General features: G+C 44.6%; 1 protein-coding gene across 1 annotated transcript in view; it reads left to right on the forward strand.

Annotated features, from left to right (window-relative positions):
- The first annotated feature begins 658 nt into the window (after positions 1–658).
- Positions 659–14354, forward strand: part of LOC111149195 (anthrax toxin receptor 2) — a 147238-nt gene continuing 133542 nt past the window's right edge. The window contains exons 1-3 of the mRNA XM_022506140.1: positions 659–906; positions 1531–1602; positions 3681–3752. Of these exons, the coding sequence (XP_022361848.1) occupies positions 755–906; positions 1531–1602; positions 3681–3752 (296 nt within the window). The 5' untranslated portion in view covers positions 659–754. The remainder of the gene's footprint in view (positions 907–1530; positions 1603–3680; positions 3753–14354) is intronic.

A 14354-nucleotide genomic window follows, 5' to 3' on the forward strand; every position in this document is an offset into this window, starting at 1 on the left:
GGCGGGGACGAGCCCGCCCCGCCCCGAGGCGCTGCCCCCGGGGTCCCCGAGGGCCGGTCGCAGCCGCGCGGGCCAGTCCGCAGGGCGGTGGGTCGGGGCGGCCGCGGCGGACGCCGCTGTTCGACCTCTCGGAGTCCGGCCCGCCCCGCGGGACCCACCGGCGCGTGTGGCTGCGGCGCAGGCCCCGCCCCCGGACGCGCACCCACACCCGGACGGCCCGGCCCGACCCCTCCCGGCCAGGCCGAGCGGCCACTCTGCGCCGAGCCCGGGCCCGCTCGGCCTCCCGCACGCAGGGGAGCGGCCGGCGGCAGCGCGGAGCCCCGGGGCGCCTGTGCAGCGCGGGGCGACCGGGCCGGGGCGGGGGCGGGGGCCGCGCTCCAAGTTTGCGCGGCTCCGCGGGTCCAGCGGCCGCCGGGCTTCAGCGCTGCGGGCGGAGCGGGGCGGCCCGGCGGGTCCGCGGCGGCTGCGAGCGCCGGGCCGGAGCGGGGGCTGCCCTCGAGCCCTCGGGGGCTGCGGCCGCGCTCGGAGCCCGGGGCCCGTTCGCTTCCAGGGCCGCCGTCGGGAGTTCCGGCGGCCGCGTCTCCCTTTGTCCTGCTGGGACCTCCCTCCCCGCCCGCCCTCCCTGCGTCCGTCCGCGGGTCCCGCCGCCCCGGCCGCTCGCCGTCCCCCGCCCCAGGGCGCGTCCCCGCACTCCGGCCGCGCAGCGTCCCCGCCAAGCCGGGACCAGGGCGGTGGGAGCGGCCGCGGCCGCAGGATGGTGGCGGGGCTGTCCCCGGCCCGCAGTCCCGGGAGCTGGCTGGTCCCCGGGCTGTGGCTGCTGCTGCTCAGCGGTCCTGGGGCGCCGGCGAGCGTCCCGGAGCAGCCGTCCTGCACGAGAGCCTTCGACCTCTACTTCGTCCTGGACAAGTGAGTGCTGGCGGCGGCGGTGGAGGGGCCGTGGGGGGGACACGGAGCTGCGCGAGAGCCCTGGGGAGGGGGCTGGAGCCCGACGGCGGGGGCTCCGTGCGTCCCCGTCCAAGGGCCGAGAGCTCTCCCGTCGGTGCCGGCGGGGCGGGGGCCCTCGGGGGTGAGGGGGTGGGCGCTGTTGGCCCGTCCTGGGGCCTCTGGGGAAGGGGCAGAGTGTCTGGGGTGGCCGTCTGCATCCCCGCAGGGCGGACCGGCCTGTCCTCGGCCCCTCTGCCTTCGCCCCCTCGAGCTGGCTGCAGTTTGCGGGGTCCCATCCTGGTCCCAGCGCTGCCCCCCGTAGCCTGCAAAGCCCCAGGGTCGACAGACTCCAGGCGGTTTGCATTTCCCGGGAAGGAAGGTTGTGCTTGTTTCGAGGAGGCGGGATCCTTCTCCGAGCACTTGGGCAGGTGGTCCCCGAGGGCGGTGGGCTTCCCGGAAACTCAGGCGCCGAGAGAATCCGGGGAGCCAACCCGAGTCCAGCCGCCGGGACTGTAACTTTGCTTGAGGCACAGGCCCGGTTACCCCACGTACACGTTTGTTTTTGTGTTTTGGTTTGCTTCTGATCAGCTCAACTTCACTTCGCAGGTCGGGGAGTGTGGCTAATAATTGGATCGAAATTTACAACTTTGTGCAGCAGCTCACGGAGAGATTCGTGAGGTATCTCTGCTTCCCTTTCCTTTTCCAGGCGGGAGTGGGAGGTGCAGGGAAGTAGCCCCCACTGCAGGATGCTCCTGTTTCCAGACCTTCTGCAGGGAAAGCCTCCCCTGAAATGTTGATTTTTAGGTGCCTCCAGACCATTATTACACACATAGAGTTACCAGGACGGCCCTTCAGTTGTTCAGGATTATTTCGTCGGAATCCCAGAAACTTGGCTCAGGCCCTGGGGAGGCATCCTCAAATACTATTACACATGTCTTTTCCTTTCTGAATTTTCATCTGTTTTGAATTTCAGTTACGCTTTCTCATAATTTATCAAATTAAACAAATTTTATGCTAATAGTATCCATAATGTATTTTTCTTTCCACACAATTCTTAACATTGCAGAGGTCCTCATTAAAAAAAAAAAAAAAGTGTTGGTAAACTTCAAATGAACATGTGTTAATAGCCCACTACCAGAAAAGACACTTGCGTGTGTTTAAGAGAGGACTCGTGTTTACCCGATGTGTGGGCGTGTGGCTGGTTCAAAATGTAACTGTTCTATATATGCAGTAAGCCTTACTAGGAGAGACTGGGTTTTCTCCTCTAACAGGCATAACTGCTCTGAAGTGCAGCCTACTCTCTTATTTACCGGTAACTAGGAATTAGTGGCATCTCTATTTAAAAATAACCCTAGAACACCAGGCTTTTGAGCCTTTTTTTTTCTTCCTCCTCTTCTTCTTTTTTTTAATGCAGTGAGCAAATGCAAGTTTATCAAGATAATGGAAAGGACACAAAAAGGAGCTGTATCATTAAATATTGCTTCTTTCAATCTTGTTAGCCCAAATGTTTTGTGTAAAACAGGCTTGGATGATCAAAACATTTTGAAAGTCATGTTGTAAGTAACTTGAAACAATCTGTAGGGGCCTGGGCGATCCTTGCCTTCAGTTATTGGCAACAGTAAACCTATCCCCATAAAATGTGTGCTTGTCCCTGTCCAATCATCAGGCTCCTGCTTAAAAGCCACGTAGAACACTCTCATTTCTGGACAGGGTCTGAAGTAAAACTGTCTAGGAAAGAAAATAAATAAGGCCCTATATCTTTAAATGTGAAAGGCAGTAGAGACGGTTTATAAATTTTCTGATTTAATCTGAGAGTGTGCAGAGAGTAGCACATAGATTTTGATTGAAAGTAATGGATCATTTCAATACAACATTTTGAAAAAGCGGGGCTTTTATTTATTTGATCTGGTTTGCAAGTTGCAATTCTATGCTACGCAGTTCTCTGGCTCAAATTTAGTTGCTTAGTTACTAACTCATAATACGTTGTAGAGAGTGACTAAAGGCTGACTACTGGATGAGAATGTCTTTAAATATGGAAAAGCCTTTGGGATCATTCTGATCTTCAGTTTATAGATCTTAGTTTCCTGTCTTCAGTTGCAGAGCTTGGTCGTAGTTGGGGGCAGTGTCTTGGAGACAAGAACCGGCCTGTGAGATACATGCCTAAAGCTTCCGAGATGTAGCTAACTGGGCCAGGGCTTCCCGGTTGGCAGTATGATGTTTGAGACTTGGACAATAGAAAAATGTCTAATTGAAACTGATTTGTGAGTCTCTTTCCCATTGTCCATGATGCTCTAAGTTTTCTTACTTCAGGATCACTTTTGTCTGAACTCACATCATAATTGTGGTAATTTAATCAAACTGACTGCTCTCCAGCCCTTCAATGTTGCTAATGACAATCGCTTAGAAGGGCCTGGCCTCTTTAAGGAGATGAGCTAGAACAGGGAAAATACTGAAGGGAAGAAGTCTTTTCTTTGAAGAGATTTTACATCGGCCTAGAATTCATCTTTCTAGTTAGTCTCTTCCCTGAACGGCCTTAGGGGTCGTGCAGGATGGTTTGAGTGCTGATGCCCTGACTCATCCCAGGCGGGCTTCACAGTGATGTCAAGCAGAGCCAGTGTATCCATGTAGGAAGTCCCATTTAGAAGAAGCCTGGGCCATCAGAGTCGGATTTTAACTGAGACTCCGTAGCCATGTATCTGTATTATATCCATATTTCTTTTAAAACTGTTTTAACTGCCTCTTTTCTTATTTTGCAGCCCTGAAATGAGATTATCCTTCATTGTGTTTTCTTCTCAAGCAACCATTATTTTGCCATTAACTGGAGACAGGTTAGTGCATTATCATTTCACTGTGGGCTTTTAGTAGAGACTAATCTTGAAGGAATGATTGATAATTCCAAGCGGTGATTCAGGCCTCCCAGTGGAGTCAAGCAAATGCACAGACAATTCAGCTCCGTTCACTAATAGAGGAGAAAGAAGGTGTGAGGAATAGAAAAGATCAGATAATCTGAAAATCAATATCACTCTTGTGGGTTGTGGAATGTACAGTGAAACCCAGATACCTCCCTCAGTTGGGTACTCACTACTTCCCAACTTTCCCCCTCTCTGGTACTATAAGTACTTCTACATCCGTCTTGTTTAAATGTAATATATTAATCTACTAGGAATTTGCAGAACATCAGGGAGGAGAAAGATAGAGATCTCTGGATAATTTACTAGATTCAGCAAATATCCCACATCTTTCATCTTACTCTGAGATCCAAAGGAACTTGCTTTCTATTTTTTATTATATATATACTTATTTTATGTAATAAATATACTATATATGTAATATAAAATATAACATATAAACTTGTAAAGATGTGTAAAAATACACATTTTATATACTTAAGTATATATAAATACAAATATAAAGATTATACCTATAAATGAAAAATATATAAATTCTTGTGAAAGATGTGGTGTTTTCCAAGTCACTGCCGTGGTTTTTCATATGACAATTTCTGTGTCACCTGAAACCAGTGACAAGTTAGAAGTAGTCACTGACATGTTTTAAAGAATGGCTACTTTCCTTTGGATCAGTTTTGTGTAGTAGACTATGAGTTCCAGAGTGGGAAGAGAGATTTTCTTCTTCATTTTTGTATCCACTTTACTTAACACAAAGTATGGAAAGATAGGTTTTGCTCAGTTCTTGTTGGATGAACGGATGCGTTAGCATTCTTTTCAAATCATATTTTTCCAAACTGTTATTTTAGTCAGGGAGGCTGGTGTACTTCGTTTTGCATAATATGTGGATTTCTGAAAAGCTATACTTGAATACAGCTTTTTTTAAAATAAATTAATTTTTTCTTTAAAAATGTCAAGAAAATAAGGGCGCCTGGGTGGCTCAGTGGGTTAAAACCTCTGCCTTCAGCTCAGGTCATGATCTCAGGATCCTGAGATCAAGCCCTGCATCGGGCTCTCTGCTGAGCAGGGAGCCTGCCCCACCCCACGTCTGCCTCTCTGCCTACTTGTGATCTCTGTCTGTCAAAAAATAAATAAAATCTTTAATAAAAATGTCAAGAAAATGTAATATTTATTTATGTATTTTGTTTCTTTCAACTTTTTACTTAAGCTCTGGTTAAGGAAACATAATATTTAAAGAAACTCAGAGAGAGTTTCTTATACTCAGAACTTACTTAAGTTTATACTTAAACTCAGAGAGAACTTACACGTTGCAGAATTTGGAAAATTATGTGTATATATATATATAAACTTCTAATTTATTTGTGCTTTAAGTTTTGCTTTTTCTGGAGAGGAAATACCTCTGTAGATGGGGCGTCCCGCTCACAACCTCTTTCTTCTCGTTGATCCTTTCCTTCCGTACTTTCTTGTGTACATCTCGGTGTCAGAACAACAGTAGTCCCTTATAACCCACATGCAATAGCTTTGCTTCCATGAAAAGAAATTTTTTTCATTGCCCAGTTTAATTTTCAAAGATGCACATAGATCTCCTAATGGGGTCTATTCATTAGGAGAAGGAACGGACAGTTCAACATTTACCGAGCGCATATGTAGGGAAAAGTCCTCGGCTTAACCCCAGACACAGAGTAGCCACAGTTTCGTCACCTGCTTGTGCTACCAGGTTCTCTGTAGGCCCTTTCCTTGGGGGTCCTCCAGCACTGGGAAGATGAAGTGTGGTGATTAGCCAACCGAACTGGTATTGCTTAGAAATGCATGGAAAGGGGTTAAAGTGTTAATTTAATTTGGAGAGTCTTCTTTATCATGGGGAACTCTCACAGAGCAGAGGACTGGGGGAAAGAGGCTTGTCTCTGAAGAGGCAGCAGATTGAGGGTTGCAGTGGAGAGTCACTGAATCAATTTCCTAGCCAAATGGTCAAGGACAAGATAATTTAACCTCTTCATGCCTCAGTTTTGTCCATTTATGTAATGATGACAGCGAGGATGGTGACAACAATATAAGTCATAAGACTGTTGTAGATGAAGTCCGTGAATGTAGAGAATGCAGGACAGTCCGGTGCGTGTGTATTCAAGAGATGGAAGTTCTGTCGTTGTTACTCTCCATTTCTACTACCATTACTATTATTATTATTTAATCTAGGGAATATGTAGTGTTTTCATGAGTAGGGAGGAATGATGCTTACATAAAGGGATAATCGTCCTGCTTAAAAGGATTTATAATCTAGGAGGGATGTGAATAATGCTACTTGAGCTTATATACAGTTCACTCCTCTGACTCTTTTTTAATAATGATGTATTCATTTTTAATGAATTGCACTATCTGTGGCATGCTGAATTAGTGTGGGGGCACAGAAAGTACACTAAGAAGGCCTAGGTTAGAATTACAGCTGTGCCACTTCCTGATTCAGAGACGTGGGGCGGATCATCTGCTAAGTGTGTCAGTTTTTATGTGTGCAAATGGCGACAGAATTGGCCATGTTTTCTTTCTTTCTCTTTTGAATCTTTATTGACACTCTTTCCTTTCTTAAGAGACTTTTTGTAAAGTTCAAAATAAGACAATGCAGAGAAAAGTACTTTGTATATCACAGAACGGTTTCCATTAAAGGGTATTATTTTCTGCTCCTAGTTGTTCTTTTACTAATTTTATTTTATTAAATCAGTAACTTCTCAAGTGTCTCTGTCCTGGGTATTTGGGTAGAGGGTCACTTTTCTTCCATTACCTGCTCTCAAGGGTGTAGAAACAGCTCACATATTTATATACAAAATCCGAACAAATATTTCCACAACTATTGTGGATCTTTGTTTCAAAGCCTAGACAATGGAATTCTACCTATAAACTTTCTTGATGTCCTAGATCACATCACACAGAGACCTGATAAAATGAGACACACAGCAGGTTTGAGAGTTTTGGTCCTATTGCTTATAATTCTTCATTCCTTTGGTCATTATGAGAAGTACTTCTTCATGTTTCTCAGAGTCTTGCTAAGTATTTTCGGTAGAGATGAAGGAGATTGGAAGGCACCGAGTCCTTAAGACAGAGCAGTGTCTTATAGAATTTCAATATGGCGTCCAATACACTGTAAGTACATGAATAGAATCATAAACTTGGCAGGATATGATCAGTTCTACATTTTATATACTCATAATATAAAAACTTTACCCTTTTAAGTGTTTCAGTTTGAGACACTCTCTTCTCTTCTCTTGCCCCATGATTTTTGTCCTCTGGGTATCTGTTAGCTCATTCATCTACTTATCTACCTACCTGCTTGCCTACCTTATATATGACGTATTGAGAATTATGGGCTCTGCGGGCAACACAAAGATGAGTAATCTAGTGTGTGTGAGAGTAAGGAGTGTGCAAATGTACTTAAATAGTTTATGGCTGGGGCACCTGGGCAGCTCAGTTGGTTATGCCACTGATTTCAGCTCAGGTCGTGATCCCGGAGTTCTGGAATCGAGTTCTGCATCAGGCTCCCAGCTCCGCGGGCAGTCTGCTTCTCCCTCTGACCTTCTGCCCTCTCATGCTCTCTCTCACTCACTCTCTCTCTTTCTCAAATAAATAAATAAAATCTTAAAAAAAAAATAGCTCAGGGCTGTATTATAGGATCAGATAAGAGGAAAGTCCTGTGTTGATTCAATATGGACACATCTGGCCTTTCAATATTAGAGAACCTGAATCAAGAGTAATTTTAAAGGATATTTTTAGTTATTATGCTACATAATTGGGGATAGTGAATTATGCTCAGCTCTATTCAATATGATCTTAATGATGTGAAAGTGATTTAGTTGAAAACATTTAGTGAACAGTTACTTTGTGCTAGGCAGTATGCAAAATGCTTTCCATTCATTACCTCATTTAATCCTCATATTAATACACATAATACATACTATTATTATCCTAACTTTACAAATGAGGAAATGGAAACTCAGAAAGGTAATGTAGCTTATCCAAGGACATACAGCTAATACATGGTGAGGGTATAATTAGCCACGATGGTCTTTTAAAGTGTAACGTAGCACATGCCCCTCTCGTGCTTACGACAGTTCTAATGGCTTGGAATGGAAAGCCCATGTCTCCCGGTGGCCTAAAAGCCCTACCTAATTACCCTTACGCAACCCTCTCCTACCACATTGCGTGCCACAGTTTAGCCACTAGTCTTTTCGTTCCTTGAACAGGCCAGGCTTGTTCCCACATTATGAATTTTGCTCTTTCTCTGCCCCAGGATTTCCCCCGGGCTAGCTCATTCTTATTAGTTAAGCATCATCCCATGTGTCCCCTCCTCTGAGACCCTGAGCCTGGCCATCAAGTCCATAGGTGCTCTGGCCCGCCTCCTCAGAAATCTGTCACGATAGTCTATTTGTTTATCGCTTTTTGAAATTATTCTGTTAATTTATTTTAATCTCCATCACCCTAACATAAATTGCATGAGAGCAGAGGGGTCTTCTTTGTGTTGCTCGCTTATGTATTTGATGCTAGAACAGAGCCTGGCACACAGTAGATACTCAACAAATGCTTCCTGGGTGAATGGTTGAATTGATCTGACGCTAGAACCTGGGTTATTAACTACTATAATATATTTTCTCTCTTTGAGACATGGTAAATGATGACTTAGATTTGCTAAATTTCTTTCCTACTCTTGTAGATCAGTTATAAACATTTTCAACTCTCTTTTTAGTGTATTTGTTCCCAAATTGAAAAAGTCATATAATTGTTTGACCTGAGCACAATGATCAATTACTTAAGAAAAAATATTCCTGCGACAGACTTACAGGAAATTAAAGGGAGAAGTCATTTGATTAAGTTTAGAGAATATATACATTTCTGTTATTTGAAAAGATTTCTTCTTATTCCTTAAAATATGAATTAAAAATTTACTTGTAATAAAACAGCCCTTCATAGGAATTGGTAGCTTATAAATCGGTTCATTAATTTTGCACAGAAACTTGGCAGTATCTGTAAAAGTTTAGAAGGTTCCTATCATTCATTCTGCTTTTTAGGACTGTGTTCCACAATCCTAGCACCCGTGTGCAAAGATAGGTCTATGCAAAGTGGACCCTGCAGTGTTGTTCTTAATAGTGAACATTGCATTCAGTCTAAATGTGTTTCAATTGGTGTAATTAAAAAAATATAGAATGGGATGCTATGTAGTCATGAAAAGAAAAATCCGTGTGTATTAACATGAAAATACATCTAAGATCCATTAATTGAGAAAAGCAGGTGGCAGAACTCTCTGTTAAGTATGATTTTGTTTTTCTAAAATAAAAACAAAAAAATCTTTAACTGTTTTTATGGTGCATGTGCGTGTGCGGTCATAAATGCATGGAAGAAAGTCTGGAAGATACACAACAAACTGCTGACAACGATACTGTCTTAGTGAGAATCAGGGTGGCGAGAACCTTCATTTTTTAAATTTCCATACATGTTGGTGATTCAGTTTTATTTTAACATTATTATTTGTAAAAAAACAAAAACAAAAACAAAAAAATCCCCAAATGCTCAAATGAGAAAAAAATGTTACTGACTTCTTTAGCCAGAGAGATAGCTGTCTTGGGGACAGAATGGAATTTGGGAGTTGGAAAGAGAACGCGTTCAGAAAGAACACATATGGGGCGCCTGGGTGGCTCAGTGGGTTAAGCCTCTGCCTTCGGCTCAGGGCATGGTCTCAGGCTCCTGGGATCGAGCCCCGCATCGGGCTCTCTGCTCAGCAGGGAGCCTGCTTCTCTTCTTCTCTTTCTCTGCCTGCCTCTCTGCCTACTTGTGATCTTTGTCTGTCAAATAAATAAAAAAAAAAAAAAAAAAAAAAAAAAAAAAGAAAGAACACATATCCAGTCGCTACCTTGGGGGATCCTGAAGGCTCCTTTTTAAAATGAAATCACCAGGAGTGGACCTTGAGTCAGGTAGACATGGAAGCTACATACTAGTTGTGTGACCTTGGGCAAGTAATGTCACTTGTTGGTGGCCGGTTCTCTTGCCCGTTGGAAGGAGCTAATCGTTCCTACCATATCACCATGTTAGGACGATTACATGCCTGTGACACATGGTGTAGGCCGGGGTCCAAGGCTGAGAAGGAATTCGGAGGTTGTCAGTCTACACCACCATCATTTCATCCCCAGCGGCAGAATTCGAACCGTAGTTCAGAGAGGCCGGATGAATTTGCTCCAAGTGACACAGCTCAGTATTTGGGGCCGGGGTTCACGCTCAGGTCCGACTCCGGAGCATGAGCGCTCACCACGGTCATGCCTCGGACTGGCTTGCCGTGTTCCCCTTCTCCGCTTTTCACAATTAGACTTGGTCATAATTCAGAGACGTGTTCCCTTACAAACCAGTGATGCAGTGAGAGGAAGTGAATGTAGTTTTTGTTGTTGTGAATTGTATTAGAAAAGTGGTTCCTCCTGGTTAGAAAAGTCGGCTTGGGCCACACATTGTGCAAATCCCGAGAGGACCGGGCAAGGCAGCAGCTCAGATTCTCGTTGTGGACGTGCTAACGGTTCCTTTCAGGGCAGCCCTCATCTGCCTTAGAGTCTCAGCGTGGACCACGTGGTTCCTCGGACCTGGGAGACACGCCGGGTGCACCCAGGTGGTGAAATGTGGGGGTCGGTTTCTCCTGACTCACCCAGCAGGGAAGCAGGGTAAAGCGTGCACCCAGGCGGCCAGTGTGGACTTGGGGAGTGACCCACGTGCCACACTTTGGTAAGTGCAGACTAAGCTGGAGAGAATTTTTTCACAAAACCCAGATTGTGCAGAGCATTGTGTCAGCAGCTGTTTGTGAATCTAGGGCCGCTGCCTTCGATTCGCTGGTCTGGACTCTGGACCGCAGAGACACTGGCACATGTTGGCCTTAGAGCGACGTGTTATATAAGCAATAAGTAGGTTTTGATTCGCGACAAAACACGCAAAACTTAGTGGCTCACACAACAGCCGTTTTATTACCGTTAACGACTCTGGGTGGGTGGCGTGGCTGGGAGGTTCCTCAGCCCCTTGTGATGTGACCTGATGCTGTAGTCTTTAGAGGCTGGTGGTTATTCTGGAGCTCAGCTAGAGCTGTTTGGTGGAATGACGTGGTTCTCCTCCACGGGACCTCCTTACGTGGCACAGCTTCTCGCGGTATGATGACTGCATTCCAAGAGAGAGCATTCCAGCAGCAAGTATTACAAGATGAAGGAAACAAAGTCCCCATTTTTTTAAGGGTTGAACTCAGATGGCCACGAACATCACTCTACCTTATCCGATGGCCAGGCAGTAGCAGTACGAGGCCAGATTCAAGTGGGGAGGACGTAAATGCCGTCTCTTGATGGGAGAATGGGCCTATAGGGAGTGGGAAGGAGTTGACAGAGGTTGTATTAGAGGTCACCTACTGTAGGTTCTATGAAAAGTAATAACGAAACTCCAAGATGCATCTCTTTCAAAAGAGATGTAAGCTTGTCAGCTTAGAGAAAAAATATAACCCTTGTATATAACCAAAATAAAAAATTAGACTGGTAATTTGGGCTCTAGTCTTTAGATTCTAGTGTGACCTGTAATCCTTCTCAGTAAATTTTGAATGTGAAGTGTCCTTTACTTTTATAATTTTTTATTAACCTCTTCCTTTCTTTTATTCTTTTCCATAAATGAAAATAATTTGTTTATTAACAACATTAATACATTCTCTTTTACTTTTATATTTTTAACATCACCATTATGTTCTGCTTGAATCACGTTAGCATAGATAGGCACATTTTACTTCACCTCCATGATTTTAAAAAGTATTATTAAATTTCAACTATCAAGGACTTACAAATTAACAAAAGGTCAGATACTTTCTAGTGCACTGTGAGGATGGAAGTTTTCTTAACTGGAAATGACTGCAAATTTTTAGAAATATCCTAAAAATTTTAGCTATGAAAGAAGTACATTCTGAGGTTGTTGGTATTCAACTCTATATTCTTATTCAAGAGCAACAGTCCACACTTACAGATGTGACTTGTTGTTTGTGTAATTTAATATAAAGTTTTAAAATGGTGTGTTTTGCGAGGAAGGAGTAAAGGCATAGCTCCCAAATGAGGCTTCTGAACTGTGACTAACAAAGCTGATAATCCATCCTTGAGTTTCCTTCTGTAGATAAGGAGACCAGAGTAGAGCAAAGGTATAAACAGTGGGTGTTGATAATTGACTCCTGCGTGCTGTGTGGTATACGAAGGGCTCTACATGGGATAGTACCTTTCATTTTGATTAAATTCTGCTATGTAAGTACAGTCATTACCCCCATTTTTCAGATGGGAGAAATGGAGGACCAGAGAGGCTACCTAACTTACCCAGAGTTGTGAAACTAGGAGGTGTGAGGGTTGAGAATTGAGGCCAAGGCCCGGTTGCTAGACCTGTGTGCCGCATGCGTTGATGCAGAGTGACAAGGGTGGGCTGGTGGGAACCTCACTCGATCCCTCTCGCATGATGTGATAAGGGAATTATAGAATTATAACGAATTATAATGATAACTCATATCTGTTAATATTACTATTAATAACTAATATTAATAACTAATGCCATCTGATGGTGGTAGTGTACACTGATAACCTTTGTACCAAACTCTTTATATGCGTTACGATATGACAGCTTTTCCAGAAGAGCAACATGGCGGTGGAGAGGAGAACCTGTAGGGAGGAGAGTTTGTTTGGGGCCTATGCACTGTCTTTCTCTTGTCTCTCTTCTGCTACCCCGTCCGTCCGGGTGCCTGCTACCTTCTCAGTGCTCAAAGCTGCCATGTACGTCACATGACAAACATCACAGTGGGCACCCGAAATATCTGCAGAATGAATGAATGAATGAATGAATGAAATCCCTGCTGGACGGGCATTACTGCTTACATTTTATGGAGATGGAAACTGAGACAGTAAACGGCTGGTGGGTGTGGTTTAGGAGTTGTACAACCAGACCGTAGCTCACCTCTGATTCACTCAGTCTGCAGGCCTTCCTCCCTCATTACACAGCCTCCCTCCTGACTTCTTCCCAGGACCTTCTCCCACCAAAGTTCCATGTAACACCTTTCCTTCCTTCTTTTTTCCTTTTTCCTCCTCCTTCTCCCTCCTCCTTTCTGGTTTCTTCTTCCTCTTCTTCTTCTTCTTTTTTTAAGATTTTATTTATTTATTTGACAGAGAGAGATCACAAGTAGGCAGAGAGGCAGGCAGAGAGAGAGGAAGGGAAGCAGGCCCCCCCGCTGAGCAGAGAGCCCGATGTGGGGCTCGATCCCAGGACCCTGAGATCATGACCTGAGCCGAAGGCAGAGGCTTAACCCACTGAGCCACCCAGGCGCCCCTCCTTTCTTGTTTCTGTATCAAAGTGTTCCAAATCTCAGTTTGCTGAGGGAGTGCTCCTTGGAATGGAGGAGAAAGTAACCTGGTCAACAAAACCCTGCTAACATGGGAACTGACTGATAGCAACTGAACAGCAGTAGGACCTACAACTTACTCGTACCTGTAACTTACTCAGTACTTCTTATGTGCCGCTGAATCCTCACGATGGCCCCGTGGGGGAGATGTTTTCATCCCGGTTTTACAGATGAAGAAACAAGATAGGGCTTGGAATTAATCACAGTTCTCTCTGGCTATGAGCTGTACCATCTGAGAAACTGTGTTTTATAGTTAAAAAAAAAAATTATCCTAGTTACCCCCAAACCCTTTCAGTGGAGGACTGACTGGCAAAATACGTAAGGAAAAGCACATTCCAATAACATGGAAAGCTTTTTAAATTAGATCAGAGGTGGGCGCCTGGGCGGCTTGGCTGGTGGAGCGTCTGCATTAGCTCAGGTCATGATCCCGGAGTCCCAAGACAGAGTCCTCTGGCGCGCTCCCTGCTAAGCAGGGAGTCTGCTTCTCCCTCTGACCCTCCCCCGTCTCGTGCTCTGTCTCTCTCTCTCTCACTATCTCTCAGATAAATAAACTATATGTAAAAAAAGAAGATTCGATCAGAGGTTCTTATTTCTGGGTAAACATTAGAATACTCAGGGGAATTTCAAAAAAAAAAAAAATAACCCTGAACATATCACAGACCACAAATAAATTAGAATCTCTTCAGTTAGAGCCCAGAAGGGATTTTTTTTTTAACGCCCTTCGGTGATTCTGGTGACAGGCACAGTGGAGCACTAAGATGTAGATAAGATTTAGAGCTGCGTGTGGACAACTGGGAGCCCTTCTCTTTACCACCATGCAAACTCAGTGCTCACTTGTGGGAGGTGCTCAGCAGGTGCACGTACATTGAGTGAAATCTAGAAAGAATTTTGAAATCTGGAGAGTTAAGAGGTTGTCCCTTGGAAAGTTCAAGTACAATACAAATGTATAAACATAATATCCTTAGTCACAAGCAGAAGGTACTTAAAAAAATTGTGCCTTAATTGTGTTAGTTGGGCAAGTCAGAATTCTCTGCCAATAATTTTATTATGTCACTCTTTACAATACATATTTATTTGAGTTATGACACGGACACCTTCCAGAATCCAGA

Source organism: Enhydra lutris, unplaced genomic scaffold (assembly GCF_002288905.1).
Source record: "Enhydra lutris kenyoni isolate GAN:26980312 unplaced genomic scaffold, ASM228890v2 scaffoldscaffold21, whole genome shotgun sequence".
Lineage (NCBI taxonomy): Eukaryota > Metazoa > Chordata > Mammalia > Carnivora > Mustelidae > Enhydra > Enhydra lutris.